This window comes from Oryzias latipes, chromosome 16, assembly GCF_002234675.1.
Source record: "Oryzias latipes chromosome 16, ASM223467v1".
Classification (NCBI taxonomy): domain Eukaryota; kingdom Metazoa; phylum Chordata; class Actinopteri; order Beloniformes; family Adrianichthyidae; genus Oryzias; species Oryzias latipes.
Window position 1 is genome coordinate 31,290,108 of NC_019874.2, and position 21,459 is coordinate 31,311,566.

Here is a 21,459-nt window from a genome sequence, read left to right on the forward strand (position 1 = left end):
TCTCAGAGGAGATTTGTTTAAAGAAAATTCCTATCTTAAGGGTTAAATTTAAACATTTTAAATTACAAAGCTTTTTTTTAATTTGAACTCTGAAGCTCAAAATTAAACAGCAAAAAAATCAGAACAATGTGTGATCCTTGACTGATATTTAAGCAATTGCTAATAAGAAGCAACTCTGAGCCAAAGATCTGTTGGCTCCGAGTGAAGACGGACGTCCTGACATCGGCGTGGAAGCAGGACTGATAACTGATACGGTTTTGCGCCGCATGGTTGTCCTCACTCACATCAGTCATTTGGAAGCGTCCAAACAAAGATCGGTAAGATCGATTACTCCGCAAATAAAGTGCAATGTTTTGTAGTTTCCTTCAGAGTTCAGGTTTGTTGTAAAAAATAAACCCAAAACCGCAATATTAACTTTTTGTTTGAAACAAAAATATTGAACTCTAGCTGAACTCGAACCTGGGGGGTTTGCTTAAACACATTTGTCTGTACATTAAAAGCTTAAAAACAGAAAAGACTTCAGAGGCTTTCATTTTGATTTTTGGTTTTTGTCCACCGATGTGCGCAGATGTTTGTTGAGGGCCAAAGGCTCTTGAAGTGAATTCGGTTTCGAGCTGTTCAATGGTTTTGGTTGGTTAATATTATTTTATTAGTGGTTTTACGTTAAATTGTATTTTACGTAGTTTATAAGCAATCATGTAAATCTTACGCAATTGTGCATGATTTTTGTGTGATGCAAACACAAATTTGTGTCTCTCCACGTTGTGCACGTTCCATTAAAGGTCAGACTTTGACTTTATTTCATTTTTCTAGAAACAGACATCCTAGAGAGGTTAAAAAATACTGTTCAGAGAAAAAGAAAATGCATCATTCCATTAAATATTAAAAAGCTGCTAAAGTGCTAAAACTGCATAGTAACTCCAGACCATGAAACTACCACCGCCATACTTCACCTTAAAAACATGCTCTCAGTCAAAAATGTTTGACTTTAGATGCAAACGTTCCTAAAGAGTTCGTCTTTTGTTTCATGAATCCATAGAGTATTTGTTGTGAACGTTTAGTTTGTGGTAAAGTTCAGCTTTTCTCAGCGAATTAACACTTGAGTTCAGGTGTTTCCACTCCCTCCACCATCGTAATCAGATCTTTACGTAATTCATGCAATTCTATCAGATTCTGAAGGGGAGAAAAGCAGCTGTGATGCAACACTTTTACTCCAGCTGTATTCACAAAAAAACGATATGAAAATCAGCGTCAGAATTGACAGATTCCCGTTGATCGCATAAACATTCAATGATTCACAGCACGCCATAGAGCGCGTGTTCATGGGTTAAATCCCAACTCCAAAAGATCTTCAGCTCTTACAATCTGACCAAACACGAATCGCTTGTTGCACCGACCCCATGATCTTTGGCGGCCACGGCGATCTCGCGTAGAAAGCCCTCCTCCACAAACGGCCGCACAGCGTCGTGGATGATGACCACCCTGGGTCTGTCCGGCGCCGTTCCCTCCTCGTCCAGCGCCAGAACTCCGTTGCATATGGAGCGGTGACGGGTTGAGCCGCCTGACACCACTAGAACCTTATGATGTTGAAACCGCTGGATGATGTCCGCCATCAGACCCATGCTCTCTTTGGCGACCACGACCACGATGTGTTGTATCCACGACACCCTGTGAAGGAGCACAAAGGCGTCGACAGTGAGCAGCGATTGGTCCGATTCGTACTGAGTCAACGTTTCTAGGGCAACAACTCTCGCAAATCAGGAGCGGGCTTGTTGGAAGGCCACACCCCTCCCACTTGAGAGTGGGCTACACAAAATCTGTCAAATGTTTTGAATGTTGGATGTGGAGGTCAGCAGGCTCCACCTACTTTTATTGAGGCTTCTGATTGGTCGGTTTATGACTTGAATTATAGAAAAACTATTAAAAAAAGGTGGATTATCAATAAGACGTTAAGGAAATTTATCTGATCTAGAATGGTTCGTCTGACGAAAAATAAAATGATCCATACACATTCACATTTGATAAAGTGATTTTCTACATTAAAAATGGGAGTGATTTATGAGGAACTAAAACAAAAAAAGGGGGGGGGGGTTTCAAGGTGCCCACTATCAGAAAGTTTGCCCCGCGGGCCCGGTTTTCTGTGGATCCGCCCGTGAACAGAAATGTGTGTGATTTCTTGTTTTATTTTTTCGCCGGCAAAAAAGACGGTTACCGCGCTTTTTTAATCTCCTACCTCTCGAAAGCTTGGATAGTGTAGCTTATGAGCGGCCTGCCAAGCAAAGAGCAGAACTGTTTGGGTGTGTGGAGTCCGGTTCTCTCTCCGGTACCGCCGGCAGGAAGAACCACTGACACCGGGAAGTCGATGGAGGGTTCCCCCGAACAGGTGTCCCCTTTGCCGGCACGTCCGTCAAGGAAAACCCCGGGATTGGCGGGCCTGCCCGGTCCCTCACATTTGTTCCGGACATTAGGATGCAGAACCTCCATCAATTTGTGCGGGGGGGTGGGGGTGGCACACCGTACCGTTCAAAAACAGTTCACGCCGCGGTAATGGGCGGGGCTCTAGAAATCCCGCAGCTCAGAGTGCAGAACCGACAAATCAGCGCCAACAATCCCAGACCCACAAAGACGCTACTTCCGGGAGATCCTTTCAAAATAAGACATCCCAGCTGTGCATCAGAGGCTCTTTCGTCTGAAGTTAATTAAAATGTACACAAATATAGTTTAATTTTACCAAAAAAAGTAATAATGCAATATGATATTTTACTATAAGATGATAAACTGAGGAAATAGATGCAACACGGCATGTTTGATAAGTGATGGCTGACTTAGTTTTGTTTTTCTTCCTTCTTTCTAACTTGTCCAACAGCTGATCAGACAGATGAGAGCTGATGGTCCAGGTGAGAGCAAGGCAGGGGCCAGCCACCCCTGCCGAGGAGAAAGACGCCCCAGAGCGGTGGGGGTCCACAAGGAGTGTTGTTACCATGGCCCGACCAGGCTCCCCCATAGATGGAATTTGAAGAAGGCCAGCTCTCAAGAGGAAGGACCAGAACCCACACCACAGGGACACGGACACCCCCAGGCTCAGGTGTGATGTGAACCTCGGCCCCCGGTCTTACCAGAGAGAACAGGGATCCCTTTCCCCGTGTGGAGAGGGCTGGTACCCCCTACCAGGCATGGGGTAGGGGACAGATGGTCCGAGGTCCCACCTTCCTTGTATTGCATGTGTTTGTGCGTGTGTATGTGTTGGAGAGTATATTTTTTAGGGGTAAAGGAGTGCAGTTAAAATTGGCGTGTAGGGCACTGAGGGGACATCTCCTGATTACTCACAGTGATGCCCAAACACCCTCCCCACCAAGGGTCCCACATGTCTAAAGTGCAATTAAAACAGGGGGGGGGGGTGTTTCCGTACGACAACCAGGGGAGGGGGACCAGTGCCAAGTGACTCCTCCCACCAAGGTGCATCACCTTCCTAATAAGTGATTATACGAGGAAGGGGGTAAATGGGGGACAGCTGGTAGACTGTTTTCGGGTGACGAGACAACCGTCCCCCTTCCCCTGAAGCGCCAAGCCCCCAGGCCCCACACCCCTCACCCCACACAAGGAGAGAGGAGCCAAGAAAGCGCCTCCCCCCGCAGAGCAAACCCCGGCCCCCGACCCCAAGCAACACCCCTTAGCTCGAGTATTTGAGAGCAAGTTTCTTCTTCCTGTCTGAACCATCTGTTAGAAAAAGTCAAAAAAAAAAAAAAGAAAAAGTCATTCGATATTTTAATTGGAGTTTGAAATGAACAGATGGTAAATAGAAACCTTTTAAATGAACTCGGTAAACATTTCCAGCTGCATTTTGTTGATTCAAACCGGAATCAATATGATGATTATCATTTTAATTACATTTGTAATTATGACTGTCCTGAGACAAGTCCGGTCATGAATCTGGTTGTTTAGAGTTTTTTAAGGTCCATATAGCATTTGGTAGATTTTTTTTAATTTGGTTTAGTTAGATTAAATTTGACTACGATTATCCATGTAATGTAACCGTTGCTACCCAATTCAATGGCTTAAATAAAATTAAGCAGGTAATTTCAGTTACTAGATAAATGTCAGACTTTTTTAAAGCTTCCAAGGATGTGAAACCTAAATGCAAAAGACAAATTATGATTCGGTCCAAATGTTATAAAATCACTACAACATTTTTTTGACTTGCCTCATTGGCATTCAAATTTTCAGGGATAATTTATTACTAACTTATTTTACAACTTTTCTTTTTAATCAGACGTCATAGTCAAGTATTCAATGGAACACTGTGCAATACAAAAGTTGAATTTATTTCATACAAAGTTGTTACAGGAATGATAAATGAACACTTTCTGAGCTGGAACTTAATATCCGATGTGTTCCCTGTGAAAATATATTACATCATACACTATGAATCTTACAAAAGTAAATATTTTTCATATGGTCCGTCTTTAGCATTTGATATATGTACAGGTATTTACACAGGATTGGTTTGGGTGTTTTACAGAAGTTGGTGCCAACCTATGTCAACTCCTAGAATGAATTTCTGCAGCCGTACTGAAGACGGGACTGTGCAGGCGGGACCGTGCAGGCGGGGCCGTGCAAGCGGGGCCGTGCAAGCGGGGCCGTGCAGGCGGGGCCGTGCAGACGGGACCGTGCAGGCGGGACCGTGCAGACGGGGCCTTGCAGGCGGGGCCGTGCAGGCGGGGCCGAGCAGACGGGACCGTGCAGACGGGACCGTGCAGGCGGGACCGTGCAGGCGGGGCTGTGCAGGCGGGACCATGCAGACGGGACCGTGCAGACGGGACCGTGCAGACGGGAACGGGCAGGCGGGACCGTGCAGACGCGAACGGGCAGACGGGAACGGGCAGGCGGGACCGTGCAGACGCGAACGGGCAGGTGGGAAGGGGCAGGCGGGACCGTGCATCTTTACAAAACTACTGTCTGTAAACTATTTTTCACATTGCTTTAAAACATGGATTTGATTGTCAGAAGCTTGAACGTGTCTCAGAGATCATCCTCAACTGCAAACACTGGACATCCCAGAGACTTCCCTTCAGAGGGTTTGGAGTCTTTGAAGTCCTGCACCTCTCAGGGTTCAGCTTCGTGCCAGTTCTCACTCATTCGGCCCTTGCCCAGCCTTCTTTTGCTCTTGGATTTGTGTTTGTGCAGAAGCTTTGGGGGTAACGCGGCGGCCTCCTCAAACTTGCCACCAGACTCGTTGTGCTGCCTCGAGTACCTCTTGCACTTGCAGGAGGTGACCACAGTGATTTTGTAGGTTCTGGTGGTGCCGTCCTGGCACTGCAGCTGGATGCGCTGCGTGCGGGTTTTGTCGTTGACGCACCGCCAGTCGTTGTTTCCACTCCGTCGTGCCCAGTACCTCCTCCCGCGGGCTCCACCGATCCAGTTCTCCAACATCTGGGCGGGTAGACACTCGCCTGCGCAGACCAGCTCCTTGATGGGGTTGATGCTGGTGCAGTGGCCATCAGAGATGTACTTTGTGGATCTCAACTCTCTACAGCCGACGTGACTCCGCTCTGCGGACAGACAAGGTGTTAAAATGCAGCCGCACTCAGACAAAAGGCAGAGCCCCCCACTCTCCTATCTAGTTTCTAGCCTTCAGCGAGGCATGAACACCAGAAGCAGAACACCGGGACTTCTTCAGAACGGACTTGCAGGAGGGATTAGCAGGAGGACAGCTTGTGTGCAGGCAGCATTGTCATCCTGCAGGCTACAAACACAGTCGCCACCACTGTAACCCAAGACTGGCTCCATTCACACAGCTAAAGGCACGTCGGTGACAGCTCTGGATGAATGGAGTGGCGATGGGCTCTGTCTTCCTGTCCCTCCGCCCCCACCTCATCCATCCCGGTCAGGTGTGGAGACGCAGAGCTCAGGAAAAGGCCTCGTCTGCTTTGTTCTGCAGCCAGCCGGGCGTGCAGTCGGTGATGCCAGGCCTTCACTATGGCGATGAGGCCGGGAAAAAATCTCAGCACTGAGGTCACATTTCTTCTAAATGTCTGCATCTCTGCAGAGATAATGGTGACCATTTAAGGCCTTTGAATGAGCTTTCACAGCAGGAATCTCTGCAGTCATGATGCTGAGAGGAGGGTGGAAATTTCCACAGATGATGTTCAACAAGATTCTCTGTTACAAAATTTTGTTTTAACAACTAAACAACAATAACAGAGAAAAGAAAAAGGACCCAAACTTTATGTAAATAAAAAAAACGTACACGTTTTGGGGATGTAGCGTATGGTCTTGTATGGCAAACAATTATATTAAAATCATCTTTAAAAAATGTGATGAGGAAGGGCTGAAAGGTGTTGGGAGGCTGTCCTAAAGTGACTCATGCCCCCCCTGGATGGGGCAACTGAATCCAACAGCTTCACTTTAACCTTTAGGTGAGAGGAAGGAGGAGATGGAGGAGACTAAACTTAACATTTTAACGTTAACTCTTGTTTCCATCCGTCCATCTTCCTCCTCTTATCCAGGACCGGGTCACGGGCAGCAGTCTAAGCAGAGATGCCCAGACTTTCCCCGCCCCCACCACTTCCTCCAGCTCCTCTGGGGGGACCCCGAGGCGTTCCCAGGCCAGCCGACAGGCATAGTCTCTCCAGCGTGTCCTGGGTCTTCCCCGGGGCCTCCGCCCAGTGGGACATGCCTGGAACACCTCTCCAGGGAGGCGTCCAGGGGGCGTCCGGACCAGATGCCCGAGCCGGTGGCTCCTCTGGATGTGGAGGAGAAGCGGTTCTACTCTGAGCTTCTTCCCTTATCTCTAAGGGAGCGCCCCGCCCCCCATGGAGGAAGCTCATTTCAGCCGCTTGTATTCAGGACCTGGTTCTTTGGGTCATGACCCAGAGCTCATGACCATAGGTGAGTATTGGAACGAAGATCGAGCGGTAAATTGAGAGCTCTGCTTTTTGGCTCAGCTCTCGCTTCACCACAACGGATCGATACAGCGACCGCGTAACTACGGACGCCGCTCCGATCCGCCTGTCAATCTCACGCTCCGGTCTTCCCTCACCCGTGAACGAGACTCCAAAGTATTTAGACTCCTTCACCTGGGGCAGGGAGACTCCACCCACAAGAGATGGCAAACTGCTCTTGTTCTGTTCGGGATTTTCAACAAAGTGTCACATCACACAAGAGGAAACATTGGAGGAAACTTATCGGATTTTTTAAAAGTGCAAGAAAAAGAGTCAAATGGAAGTCAGGGAGCCAAACCATATCTGTTTTAGGGTTAGTTTAAAGTTATGAAAAACAACTAAAAATGTTCTTTTTTTAACATCACCTCCTGGAACAGAATCTTTAAAACCCTGCATGTCGGTAATTCACTGTTGGCACAGGATTGAACAGGGAGCAGAAAGCTACGGGTCAGAACCAAAAGCTGCTGTTCTGCTCACAGAACATCTCCTGGATCCACATTTAAGACCCACCTTTGCTCCTCTGCTCCACCTGAGCTCCACCTGCTCCTGTTTTCTTCCCTTTCACTCTTTTGATTTTCTTGTTAAAGTGTTTATTTGGTTTGATGATGTGCCGTTAAAAGTTTAACAACAGTGTTCCTGTAAATTGGTCTAAATTGACCAAAAGTTTTTAATTCAATTTGTTTCAAACATGTTTAAAATTATAATAAAAGCAATAAGATGCAAACTTAAACGTGATGACAATAATATTAGCTAAACAATAATACAAACATCTTTGAAAGGAAGCAGACAGAAGCTTAGCTGATTGAAACCCCCCCATAAAAAAGTAAAGAAAGTTAAACAAATAATAACAACACATAAAGGAAAATAAAGAAACTAAAATGAATATTAATAATATGATCGTATTAAACAACACACATTAAATAATATAAAATGATATAAATATAATGTATTTTATTATTGTTGTTTTTGTGCCACTCTTTTATTTTGGAGGACCTGCTCGTTTCCTGTCCCTTAAACTGATCACTCTCTCATGATCTGCAACAGATCATTTTGGATCAAAGCGGATCCTTTGCTCCAACAGAAGAATCCAGCTTACCGGCTCGGTCGTGCGCGGAGCCCCCCGCTCCTCTCCCCCCTGCGCGCGCTCGGTTCAGGGACGCATTGCTCTGCAGCTCCGTCACCGGCACCGGCGCGCCCGCGTGCGTAAAGAGCCGCTCCGTGGCGTCGTTCTTGTAGGTGTGACAGCTTCTAAGGAGGACGCAGAAGAAGAAGAGGGCCCGGCGGGACTCCTGCGCGCTGAGCTGCATGGCTGCACGTGAGCGGAGACACGGAGGAGCGTCGGGGTCCCGCGCGGAGATGAGCCGGCGCGCGCGCGGAGCCTGCTTTAAAGGAGCCGGCCCGCCTCAGCCAGGCGGCTGCTCAGGTGCGTCTCCGTCAGGAGCTTCTGATTGGTCGCTGGAGTGAGAAAACTCCGCCCATTTGACCCGTGAAGCAGAAAACGTCATGAGGCTGAAGATGTTTGGTGATCATCTTAATTTTATGTAATAAATCTCCTGATTTTACTAACCAAGCATCATGTTCACAAAACTAAATTTAGCAAGAAAGCTCCCATTTTTTTGCTTCATCATTCATCCTTACATTCTATTTCCCCCAAACAAAAAAGCAATGATAACATGTCATCTCGCTCAGCTTTATGATTGAATATACGTTTATTTTTGTGTATTTATCCACCCTGACAGTTACTTTAAACACTTGATGTACAGTTTATTGTTCTTTGTTTTTTATCACCTGTGTTCTCATAGTTTAGTGATGGAAAATGTAAATCGTTGTTTTTTTTCTCCTGAATCCCCCTGAGAGGTTTCCACTAATTCATGGCAGCTTTTGTTTTTCTGATTTCTGTTTTTATATGTTTGTTGTCCATGCTTTTACTCCAACAAATAAGCGTTTACTTTTTAATTAATGATCAACAGCAGACCATAATGAGGAAACAAACGGCAACAATATTCAAAAACTTTGAACGTGTTAACATGAAGCAAACTTTAATGTATCCTAACTTTTTCTTTTCCTGTCTTTGCTTCATTTTTTTACCATATTTTCATTATTTTATGTTTGGATTTGTTTTGCTTATATTGCACACAAACAAAATTTTAGAAAAGTTCTTTAAAACAAAGACAACAAGCGCCTAAACATGTAATATCGTGTTTGAAAAAAACGAGCTAAAATAACTAAAATCATATCCGAAAATATGGGTTCAGTTAGGAACCACACATTTATTTACTCTGTGTAACAAACTTAATTTATTTCCTTTTTTTCCTTACAAGATTGAATAAGAATCAGCTCACATGTTGGACCATCTTTGATCACATGTGGAGTTTAGTGCACATGCTACATACATGTTCTCATACGCTGGATTGCTGACAGTTAATTCCAGTGACGTGCGGTGAGGTTAATGGCTGGTGAGGCACTGACGTCATCAGTCAGATTTACAAACATATGAACCATACTGAGTAACTTATTCACCATTTAATTGACAACAGTTAACGTGTTTTGTTTAAAATATCATTTCAACATGTTTTTTTTCATATACAAACTGCAGCATAGAAAAAAACACAAACGTTATTATCATCTTACCTTTACTTGTAAATAAAGTCCATACGCCGCTCCTTCTGAAGAAAATGACTTGCCGCTTGCTATCACTTCTATTATTTTTTAGCGTCATAATCTCAGGGCTCACCGGCGCCCCCTAACATGAGGCACGAGAACTGCTGGCCTCACCCAGCGGCTTTTTCGCCGGCGTTTAGCGCTCAGCACAAGAAACACGTCCCTCACATACAGTTATTTATAAAAACAAAAACTGTACATCATATACATCTGCTAAATTATGTAAACTCAGCTCATATAGTACAAGTGATTGAACCGACATACAGAGAGACAGCAGTACCGTCTGACTGCATAGGTATTGCGCAATCCAAGGTGAGGCTCAGCGGGCTGGTGCCTCATCGCACGTCACTTAGTATCTGAACGGCAAATGCGGAAATTCAGCGATTTTGAAAAGAAAAAACACCCAAAAATGGTACATTTAAATGGAAAATGACTGCAAAAGCACAAATTACTGATTAAATATAATAATTGAATTTATTTTTCTCTTTTCTTCCCATAATGACAGGTGAGGCACAGCCTCACCTGCCTCTCCTGACTGCATGTCACTGGTTAATTCTGTAACAATATCTACTTGAGATACTTTTATTTTTTAAAGAGAAAAGGTTTGATGGCATGAATTCCAGCAAACATCACTTCCTGCTGTCTGTCTCCTGATTGGCTCATTGTTCAGAGCAGATGTACGGATTAAAAAACAACAAAATCCATGCCTTTTTTTCCATTTAACCCTTTAAGGAAACAGTTTTATTGAAGCAATTTGACCATTCATGTCTGAATGGAAAATTAATAAATTTAAAAACATCTAATTAGCATCTGTTTCATGTTTTTTCAGCAGACTCCTGGCAGGTAAAACACGTTCCAATTTAAGAATTTGTAAAATGCAACTTCATGCTTACATGTTTTTTGTAAACAACACTGTTCTTCTAAAAATAAATGAACCACAAACACATAAACCTCTACGCTTGTGTTTCCTACAAATAAACTGCATCCACTGCTGTGAAGCAGCAGCAATCGGTTGTCCTTCACAGCTGAAAAAAACGTGTTCTTGAGTGTGTTTATGAATGAAAAGGTTGTGGCAAAACTTCTTTAAAACAGTCTGTCCCGCCCTTTCAGTCTTTTGGTTTGCTGTTTGCACTGCCACACTCACCTACCTGTACCTGTACCTGTACCTGTACCTGTACCTGTACCTGTACGTTTCACAGGTGCGCCGTCGGCCACCAGCCTTCACACGGTCTTATTGTTTCCTCTCCTCAAACGCAAACGGGAGAGGCTCATTCAGCCCACTTCTGAGGGGAAAACTCGGTCGTTTTTTCTCAGGGGACTGTTGACACTTCAACCCCCCCCGCCCCCCCCACTGGGGCTTTTGGGCTGGATGAATGCTGAAAGCTGAATGACAGGCGCCAGCTTTTGTGTCCTCAGTGTGTGAAGAAAGAGAGACCCCCCCCCCCTTCCTGGTAAACTCAGAGACAGGGCCTTATTGCGCCCCCCCCCCCCCCTCACAGGAAATGAAGGTTGGTTGAGTCAACAGCAGGAGTGGGGGGCAATAATGGAGGGTGTGTTGATGGTGAACAGAGGGCCATCAAAGCTGTAAACAACACCTGAAACCAAACAACCATAATGTTGGCTTCAAGCGACCACTTTCAATACATTAACAATGAACTAAGTGTGGAGGGCGGGGGCCAGCGCGGGGGCCAGGGACGGGGGCCAGCGGCGGGAGCTGACCGTGGTGCTGACGCCACGGGGTTTCTGCCCAGTGTTCAAATGTGTGTCAAAGTGGAGGCATTCAACGAAGAAGCATGAGTTTGTGTGTTCTTTGTGGTTTCTTCAGACTCCTTCCGTGGTTTTAACGTGGTTCACGCGTGACTCAGACAGATCCAGGGCTGGGTGGATCAAATCCATCTGAATCCATTCAAGCTTTATAAGTCAACCCACAAAAGTTGAGATTGATCTTTTATGCCATTAACGCATGGCAGCAGCAAAGCCAAAGTCTGCTAGCTTGATGCTAACGTATAATGGAATTTCCCATAGGACGGCTAATGCTAACACTCAGTCGACCTAAACACACACGGCTAAATAAATGAACAGCTTCATATCCTCACAGGCAGGAATTCTCCAAACTCTTTCAAGGAAACATTTTTTAAAGTAACCATTTGTGTCTAAAGCAGGTTTTTACTCCAATCCTCTTGAATAAAGTGTGATGTTACAGCGTGAGCGCCACCTAGTGGCCAAACTGAAACGGCTCCTGGAGAGGCAGAACATAATCAGAAGAATCAGAATCAGAATCAGAATAGGTTTTATTGCCAGGTTCAGTAGAGCGCACTTTACAAAACGAGGAATTTGTCTTGGTGTATGGTACAATTAAAATAAGTTAAAAAATTAAATTAACACAACAACACACTATATACAGTTGAGTAAGGTGGGAGCACAGGTGGGCTGGGATGGTCTGTAAGTAGCAGCGATAGTCCTTTGGTGGTGGTGGTGGGGGGGGGGGGGTCACCTGGGGGAGTTGGGGTACTGTTCAGTGGGGAAGAAGCTGTTCTTGTGGCGCGAGGTCCTGGTCCTGATGGACCGGAGCCTCTTGCCAGAAGGGAGGGGCCGAAAGAGATTATGTCCTGGATGAGAGGGGTTGGCTACAATCCTGGCTGCCCGTCTCCGGGTCCTGGAGATGTGCAGCTCCTGGAGAGACGGGAGGTGGCAGCCGATCACCTTCTCTGCTGAGTGGATGACACGCTGCAGCTTGGCCTTGTCTCTGGCTGTGGCCGCAGCGAACCAGACTGTGATGGAGGACGTGAGGGTGGATTCAATGATGGCAGTGTAGAAGTTTACCAGCATCTTTACAGGGAGGTGAAACTTCTTCAGCTGCCTCAGGAAGTACATCCTCTGCTGAGCCTTCTTAATGATGGAGCTGATGTTCTGCTCTGTACATTTGTGATGGAGCTTCTGCTTTAGAGAAATCAGGAAACACCATATGGTGTTAACAATCTTACGGAAGAGGGTTTGGGCCATGGAGACAGAAAGAAAGAAAGAAATAAAAGAAGGGTGACGGGCAGGGGAGAAAATGTAGTTCTGCTTGGGGAAACAGATTTGGATCAGGTTTCAATTGAGGAGATCCTGAAGGAGCAGCGGTTGCAGCAGCAGGCCAAACGGGAAACGGAGAAAGTCAAAATGCAAGCTCTGAAGGACGGCGGCCTTTCCATACCCTAAGATGATCATTTGGACGAGTATTGAACCCTTGACAGGCCTTTTAGTTATGTAATTCAGTGTGTGAATGTGTGTGTGACTGGGTGAATGGGTCTGTGACTGTAAAGCGCTTTGTCCTTGTAGGAAGAAAGGCGCTATATAAGTATACGCCATTTACCATTTATAAGACGAATGGCTTTTATGTTTAACTGAGGGGTGTCTTTAGTTTTGTGGCTACAATCAATTAAGGCACAACACTGCATGGTTTTGGTTTACTTTTATCTAGACAACCAGCTTTTGATTCATTGATTTTAGTTTTTAGTTTATTTCGAGCCATTTCAGTGATAAAAAACAAAGGAAAAATGCAAATACATAGATATTTAAAATCTACTGAAGACCTTAATTATGAATGGATCAGAAAATAAGAGGATCTTATTGACTTCCCTCCTAAACATTCCTATTTGCTCTTTAACATAAAGAAAAAACAGGAATGTCCAGTTTTCTAAAAGTTACAGGAGTGACTAAATGGAGAAACTGCCGTTAATTATAGCTGAATTCTGGTTTTGGTTCTGAAGAACAATCCAAACTATTTCATCAACATGACCTGTATTTATTTTTTCTTGTTAAATATTGAAGCCTTCAGCTCAGAGGAGATGACTCCATGTTTGTTGTTTCCCTCGAATAGCCCAGTCTGTTCTGACAACAGAGCTTTTCTGTTGTTCGTCATCATTAAGGCTAAACATAAAGTTTTGTGTTCCCACGGTTGCTGTAACTGAACTAAAAAGTTTCAACATTTGTTAAAGGTCAACCTGAATCTGTTACCAAAGGTCTGAAACTTTGTGATTTCTATTCGCTGATAAAAATAGATTTACAAGATGAAAGTAAAAGTTTCTGATGACATTATTTTCATCTCTTTATGCAGACATTTTAGTCAGTGAACCACATGGAGCCTCCTGTGGCACACTGCCCCCTGCTGGACGTATAAACACCTACAACACCTTTGACTCCACTGAAGGTTTCTGGTTCATCAGCATAAACGAATAAAGCTGACATAATTCAACAGGAAATGTGGATGAGTGGACGCAGCAGATCATGACATCAGGTCTCCGGCTGGTCTTTATTCTGACGGACAGCAGCAGCTGGAACCGAGCGGTCCAGATGTTTTCTGCTCCTTCGTGCTGCACGAAGGTCGACCTAAAGCACCACAGCGGGGAGCTGCCATGACGGATTTTCCACAAACATCCCATGAGCTGGACTAGTTCTGTAAAACCTGGTGACGTCATAGAACACTGCCATGTTCAGAAACGCCCTCAGGTGTCTGCTTGGTTCCCTCCTGCAGGTTGCTACAGTTTTAAGGCAGAGTTGGACTCCATCTTCAACGCGAGGATGTCCCACAAACACAAAGGAAGGGATCATCTGGAGAGAAGATGGTCGGCGAGGCTCCTCGCCGCGTGGATTCCTCCTGGAGACCCTCCAGATTCTCCTCAGTTGTCGGCGGCTGGAACGGAGGCGGGGCCTGATGTCTCTGCAGCGTCTGCGCTGCTTTCTACGGAGAGCTGCTGCATGGCGTCCTGAACGGCTCCACTGTCCTCTGAAACACAAACGGCCATTTGGGTCAAACCTCCCACAGACGCTCATTTCCCTTTTTTTTAACTTGTCCAACAGCTCAGCAGACAGACGGCAGCCGAAGGCGTCTGATGTTGGACATATTTTCCTGTTCCACCAGGCGGTTCTGGGTCTCCTGAGACCCTAGGTGTCGATTTGGATAAATGTTTATTGTTGGACTCGATGGCAAAGAAGGGGGGGGATGTTGGAGAAAGGGGGTAAGGAAGGAGTTCAGGACATCTGGAGGATGATTACAGAGGGGGGGGGGGGGGGGCACAATCATGAAGCAAGGAGATGCTGGAGGACCATCATCATCACAGTCTGGTGTTAATGTTGGTCAAAATGGGGCGGGGCCTGTCCACACACATAATCAAGTGTTAAAATCTTCACAACTCCAGTTCTCTCTATCTCTCACCCCCTCCCACACACACACCCAAAGCGGTAGTGGTAGCCAGGACCCCCCTTCGACACCGGCACGGTAGAGCAGGAAGAGGCCATCCGCCTGCCGGGTGCCACTTTTTCTGTGAAACTGCAGGTTGAACTCTGAGTGGGAGGTTCCCGCTTCGACTCTCACCTTTGCTCTGCTGCGTTCTCAGTTTGGCCGCCTCAGCTTCCTGCTTCTCTCTTTGCTCCTGGAGCTTCTTACAAACCTTCTTGTGGGTGAACCAGTGCATCTTCTGGCAGGTTTGGTCGCAGTAGATCACCTGGAGAGAAAAAACACCAACAACAGTGTGTTCAGCTTCCTGTTTTCCTCACCGGATGGCTTTGGCGGGTTGGACTCGCTCACCGTTTTGCAGATGGAGCACCTCTTCTGGGCTCCTTTCTCGCCGCAGGTGGTGCAGAACTCTGCGTCCATGAAGCCGACCTGGCCCGTGATGGCCTGGGTCAGCACCGACAGAGCCGTGGGGTCGTTTCCCTTCAAGGAGAGCAAAGTTCAGATTCAGGAATGCCCTCACGACGGGAGCTGCTCCAACAAAAGTTTCTTTTCCCATTTAGTGGTAAAAGGGGAAAATTCTCCCTTTGCCCCAAACGGCCACCAAGCCGTACCTCCCCTGTTCATCCCCTTCATTTGGTTTTCTTAGTGGAGCCCCATTAGAGTTTCATTTCTGTGACAGTTTCTCCCGCTGTGATGTCATCATGTTTTGAGGAAGGGTTGTTCTTTAATTCTGGAGGTTCTGACTCTGTGGCGGCCTCACATTTCTGCTCAGCAGCAGAAAAAAAAAGAAGAAACAATCTGGCCCTTTGGTCCAGGATGGAACAACCACCACCCCCCCAGATTCAGTGTGAGGGGGTTGGAGGCGGAGCGACCTGGACCTCTGATCAGCACGGCGGTGTGATGGGACGGTCAGAGAGAGAGAGACTCACGATCTCCACGGGCGCGATGCTCCTCACCAGCTGCTGCAGCAGGGTGGCGTCACAGTACGGAAACTTCCGGATGCACTCCCGCACAAACTTCTCCTGGTAGACGGGGAAGCCGTCGGCGTCCTGACCTTTCAGCAAACTGAAGGGGGAGACCGGCGGTTAGGTTTGCGGAGCGGCGGCGAGGCGACGCCCAAGCCGCACGCTGACCTCTTCACGAGCGCGTCCAGCCCGTCCTGGCGCTCCTTCAGGAAGGAGGCGCACTTCCCCAGCACGCAGCCGATGAAGTGCATCTTCATGGCCAGGACCTCGTTCATGTCCTGCTGCTTGATGCACTTCTCGCTGATGAGCTCCATCACCCGCCGGCACTTCTCCAGAGCCTCCGCCTCTGCCAGCAGCGGGTTCTCCTTCACCAGCAGCACCATCTGGAGGACACCAGAACCTTTTATCCTGGAACGGGGAGGGAGGGGCTCCCGGTTCCTTTGACGGGCCTTACCCTGACGGGGTTCAGGTTGGTGCTCATGATGATCTTGTGGAGCGGCCCGGCCAGTTTGGGCGGCAGCTTGGGCTCCTTCTCCAAACCCTGGGCTTTGGTGTAGTAGTCCAAGCGGGCGCGCGAGAAGAAGTTATTGATGACGGTGACGCAGTCGTGTTGGCCTGAGGAGGAAACGGGAGCAGCTGGTTTCACACGGGACCGCGTTCAAGAGCGGCCGGACGCTCCTCCGTCCAGGGGGGAGCAAAAAAAAAAAAAACGGCACTAAACTCTGAAGGTCAAAAATGTGAAAAGAAGCTGCTTCTCTGTCAGAAGAACAGATTCACTAAAATAATCATCAGATGATCTTCATCACTGCTCTACAGCATCTTCATCTTCCACTAATGTGCTCTCTAACCTTTTTCAGTTTGATGTCAGACCAGCCTGTCCAAGGCTGAAGTCTGATTTATCTTTTTTTTAGCTTCCAGTTTAACGTTTGAGTTCATCTTCATCCTCTGTAAAATCTCTGCAGCAGCTTTAAACTTTGTTAACAAACTAGAGTTTGTGCAGCAACCGTTCAAATGTGACAGATTGTCCCTAAACCCCCATCTGTTAAAGTGGAAGCTGCAAATCAGACGCCAACTTCAGCCTCGGCCGAACTAAAAAAGAAACAAAAACAAATAAAGCTGTCACTCAAACCGGTATTTTCTAAATATGATCATGAACATGAATCCACCGTTTGAATAACTTTATTAGTTGCTGAATATTCTACATTATTATTATGATCTGTGGCCAACAACTATCAAGAGGAGTAAAGACTCCAGGTTTTTGTCTGTTAAATGCAGCTTTTATTTTGAAGTGGAAGGCTCTTCTTCCGTTTCCTCTTTTTTCCAAAAGGAAACTTTCCGAATACGTTTATTTTCGCTAACTTTGCTAACTTGAGGGTTTCAGTTCAGAGGAGCCGCTTTAAGAAAGTAGAGGATGAATTTTAGTGACCAAGCGAGCAAGTCGGATGTGATGGAGAGAATCCAGGAGTTTTCCAAAATAAAGCTTCCTTTAGAATCAGATTTTAACGTTTTTTTTTTTGTCTCTGCAACCCGTCCGGTTCCAGGCCGCGGTAGCGGTGGTTGGGGCGGAAGAATCAAAATCTGCAGAGACAGTCCTTTTTTCTGTGAAAATTCTCCCGGTTCTTTTTCTGACACTTTTTAAAAGATTTCTGGTTGATTTGGACTCGAATAATCCAGATAAAATGTAATTGAAAACATTAGAATACTTTAATTTGCGCAGCAGATTAAACTAGCAGGAGGTTTTTCAAAATAAAATACAAGGTCCAAGAGGAGGAAGGAAAGCCTCAGATGGAGTTCAGTCGACTGGAGGTGTGAAAGCTCCGCCCACCCGTCACATGATCTCCTGCTCAGACTCAGAATCTGCTTTGGTTTACGGGATGAGATCTTTCTAAACGGTCAGAAAACATCCCAACGCACCGACAAAAGCTGCCATCTGCGCCGCCGTGCGCCCCACGGAGTTGGTCACGTCCGTTTCCGCGCCGGCGTCCAGCATCATCCAGGTGATGTCGGTCTTCCCTGCGGACGCAGAGCAGCCGCTCATGTCAGACGCTGGGGGTCAAAGCGGAGGCGCGGCGTTATTTCCGCCCGTGAACCGACCTGACAGGCCGGCGAACATCAGCGCCGTGTAGCCGTGCTCGTGCTGGTTGCAGTTGACGTCGGCGCCGTGCTGCAGCAGCAGCCTGCACATGTCCGCTTTGCCTTTGTACGCGGCGTGCATGAGGGGGGTCATGCCGTACTGTGGAGGAGAGGACAGCTCAGCAGGAGGTCATTTTCACTGTTACAGAGTTTTAGGCCACGCCTTCTTATTCTGTTGCATAGAAAAACACAGATTATTATGTGTTTAGGCATAAATGCATGAAGCCAGCTGTACAACATTATTACAAGATGATAATACATGTTTTTGGCTTCTATCACAGCTGGATTTAGCTGCAAGTGAATATATTTCAGAATAAAAGCCTTGAGTTCTCATGAATTGAGAACAGAAACAAACATTTCTGCTCTTTGTTGACTCCAAGTTTTAGGGATTCCTCCTCAGTTTTCAGCTGGAAAAGCTGCAGGTTTTGGTTATAAAAGGAGAGATTTTACAAAAGCAGTATTTTAATCTGAAAAAAGGGTCCGTCTTGTTGCTAAAATGATGAATTTTGAAGCAGAAACGAGATGCAGACAAATAAATGTAGGATTTTCTGAACTTTGTCTTGTAATCAGTCAGTTCTGATGACGAGAAGAGAAGACAAAGCTCCACTAAAATGTTGATCTTTGGGTCCAGATGGTTCTTTTAAAAGGTCAAAGGTGAACAGACTGTAAGCAGGAAACCAGATGTCCTCTGGAGACATTTAAGGTCTCAGAGTTTTGAGTTTGGTTTTATTTTTTCGTCCAAACAGAAACAGGAAAGAAGGATTTTTTTCCCGTTACCTCATCCAGACAGTTGACCCGGACGTCCTTACAGCCCAGCAGCCTGGAGGCCTCCTGAACGTTTCCTGAAAGACACCAAGAGTTTTGATCCGGTCGTTGGGCCTGAAGGAAGGTCAGGGGGTCAACCACAGAGAGGAGACCCTTTCTGAGGAGTCACCATGTCCTCCTTGGTGTTTGGGAGTGAACTTTACCACAGAGGAAGAAACCAGAACACAGCTTAGAAACAGATCAGAACCGTTTTCATCTGGAACTTTGTCCTCTCCAGGTCTCAGGACCAGATTTAGACACAGAAGCAGAGGAGAAGCAGGATGTCTGCAGACGCAGGTGGATCCACAGTTGGGGGGCAGCAGTGAGCTGCTCAGTGAAGGTGGAGGGGATCAGAAGCTTTAGGAGGATGAATGCTGATGGATGGACGGACAGGCAGATGCTATAGTGAAGCTCCAACAGCAGTGACGGTTAAAGGAGGTGCAGCAGAGTTTTGTCCAGACTAAAAGTCAGAGGCGGAGTGACTCCACAGCCTTGAAGGTGGCGGTTTTGAGCGTGGCACTTTGACCAGCCTCCTCCGGCTTTGTGACCCAGATGATCTGATCCGGCTTCCAGACTCAAATCTGTTTTCTTTTTGGGGACTTTTATATCAATGTCTGCATATTTTTGGTTAGGCAGTGAGACCAAACCCTGAACCACCAGGCTGAGTCCAAACTCCAATGGAGGACAGTCAGAGGAGCGTCCCCCCTGATTTAGATCTAACTTCAACGTTAAAGCTGATCCAAAGACCAGCAGAAAACAAGGAGGAGGAGGATTGGAACTCGCAGAAGAAAATCTGCAGCTGAAGCAGAGCCTGAAACCAGCAGAGCTCCATCTCTGCTCCCCACAGACGCTGTGAGCATCAAAGCTGGACTGAAAAACTACGCAGTTCCAAGCAAGTTGATGACGTCAGCAAAGCAAACCCACAGTTCGCTGCGTGGTCTTTGCATTTCAAAATAAAAGACAAATAGACGCTTCTAGATCTTAAACTTTTCCAGAAACATGTGTAAAATAAGACTCAGACAGAAAACCATCTGTACGAAGACAAACGACATAGTTGTTGGTCAGACACGGTTACATTCTGGTGAATTTCAGAGCCACAGCAGCGACTTTCTTCTTCTCCTATCATCAGGTTTTTATCCACGACGAAGCTAACCGGGATTAGCTCGAGAAGCTTACCTGCGCTAATGACCTCAAACAGCTCCTTTTCGCTCGGAGAAAGGTCTCCTTTTTTAGGAGCAAACATGGCGGCTCTTCCTGGAGTCCAAGGAATTTCAGTCACCGAAATGTAACTCCCCTGTTTTCAGTAAAAGCCGTTTATTCCACGATCCTGTCGGGTTTGATGGACGGGATGCTAATTGGGACTCTTCTTCGCTCGAACCAAACGAGGAATGTGAGTCAACATGCGGCTCAGCGGCGCCCCCTAGTGTCTGGGAACTGAAAACCCCCGGAGAGCACGGGGGTCAAAGTAATTCAATTAAATTAAATTAATTTTACTTAAATTAAATAAAGTGTATTTATTTCTTTATTGTAATCTTTTTTTGTTTGTTTATTACTGTTTATGGCTGCTAACCAAGAAGATAGATAAAAATTATAAAAAATAAAGAATTTACGTGAAAAAGATCCCAGAGACAAATAGTCCTTTGTTTCTTCTGGGTTACATTAGAAATCGCATAACAAATAAAAATTCAGAATAGATTCATAGAAATGTTGCTTCTTGCAGAAAGAAGATCATTTACTGCATCATAGAGAATAAAATTATCGTGTCGTTGAGATATGACAAATTAAAGAGCCCAAATTGAATTAAAAGTTTGATTCTATTATCAGGCTTTGATTTAATCATCAGCATCACAAATTTTTAATATTACGAGAAAGTATTCAGATTACTCAAATAAAATGTTCTTAGTTTTAAATTAATTGAACTCGTTTTTTGATACGTAAAAAGGAAATATTATGTGTATAAAACAAACAATGCTTAAGGTAATTCAAAATGAAGAAAAATTCCATTAAAAGACAGAAAGACAAACATTAAAATGACCCATAACAGTTTGACATCTTTCTGTTCATCTAATACAAACGGCTTTATCCTGGGTTTGAACTTCATCGTCACGATTCGCAGAGACGCTCCGTGCAGACCAACGTGTCAGAGATGTACTGTGGTCCTACAGCGTGGCGACGGCTGAGGACTAGCAGAGCTGTTTCAGTGAAGTACAGGAGGCAGATGGTAAAAGTTTGACCATGTCTGCTCCTTTATCCTTTAAAAATGACAAAAACAAACATATGAAGCCTAAAGCACAAGCTTAAGACATACAGGAGTCCCTTCAGTGATTGACAGACTTAAAGAAATGTTGCATTCGTATGTTTTTAAACTTGCGTGTCTCTTTTTACAAAAATGTTACAATAGTCATTTTAAATGTAAAAAAATTCCGATGCAGATGAAATTTTAGATGAAAAAAAAGAAGCACGTGCTAAAAAAGATATTTGCACCCCCCAGACATGAAGAAGGGGGATTTGAAAAAGTCTGCATTAGTCTCTTTTAAATATAAAAGAACTGAACTTATTTTAAGCAAATTTGGTGTTTAAGGAGCGACTTAAGGCAGACTTTTCATATGGTTTACATACAGAGGAGGATAAAGTCAGAAAAGGAAGCGGATGAGTCAAATCTGCAGGAATCCTCAGACTCTCTTCGTTCTCGAGCCTTTTTCTGACATTTTATTGACAAAAAAAACCATTAATTTTG

At 45.7% G+C, this 21,459-nt stretch overlaps 3 protein-coding genes across 5 annotated transcripts in view; all 3 read right to left on the reverse strand.

The window, feature by feature from the left end:
* The window catches only part of ispd (isoprenoid synthase domain containing), a 46,412-nt gene extending 43,777 nt beyond the window's left edge, over window positions 1-2,635 (reverse strand). For both annotated transcript variants that reach the window (XR_910336.3, XM_004078409.4), the window contains exons 1-2: window positions 2,234-2,635; window positions 1,398-1,668 (exon numbers count right to left, since the gene is read on the reverse strand). Coding sequence is in view for 1 of the 2 variants with exons in the window: in XM_004078409.4 (XP_004078457.1) it covers window positions 1,398-1,668; window positions 2,234-2,484 (522 nt within the window). In the remaining variant the exon portion in view is untranslated. The remainder of the gene's footprint in view (window positions 1-1,397; window positions 1,669-2,233) is intronic.
* Window positions 2,636-4,301: 1,666 nt separating this feature from the next.
* On the reverse strand, window positions 4,302-8,366 carry sostdc1 (sclerostin domain containing 1). The gene is made up of 2 exons (XM_004078410.4): window positions 8,038-8,366; window positions 4,302-5,549 (listed from the first exon to the last, which is right to left on the reverse strand). Exons 1-2 carry the CDS (start codon window positions 8,246-8,248, stop codon window positions 5,104-5,106), a joined length of 657 nt encoding a protein of 218 aa, XP_004078458.1. The 5' UTR covers window positions 8,249-8,366; the 3' UTR covers window positions 4,302-5,103.
* A 5,002-nt stretch (window positions 8,367-13,368) lies between these two features.
* Window positions 13,369-20,119, reverse strand: ankmy2 (ankyrin repeat and MYND domain containing 2). Of its 2 annotated transcripts, none has more exons than XM_020710504.2 (10): window positions 19,899-20,119; window positions 18,696-18,760; window positions 17,880-18,018; window positions 17,700-17,798; window positions 16,240-16,400; window positions 15,954-16,168; window positions 15,777-15,885; window positions 15,172-15,300; window positions 14,959-15,088; window positions 13,369-14,370 (listed from the first exon to the last, which is right to left on the reverse strand). In XM_020710504.2, exons 1-10 carry the CDS (start codon window positions 19,963-19,965, stop codon window positions 14,264-14,266), a joined length of 1,221 nt encoding a protein of 406 aa, XP_020566163.1. In that variant the 5' UTR covers window positions 19,966-20,119; the 3' UTR covers window positions 13,369-14,263. The 2 variants fall into 2 exon arrangements, with proteins under 2 accessions (XP_020566163.1, XP_004078459.1); XM_004078411.4 differs by having other exon boundaries at window positions 15,750-15,885.
* Between the last annotated feature and the right edge of the window lie 1,340 nt (window positions 20,120-21,459).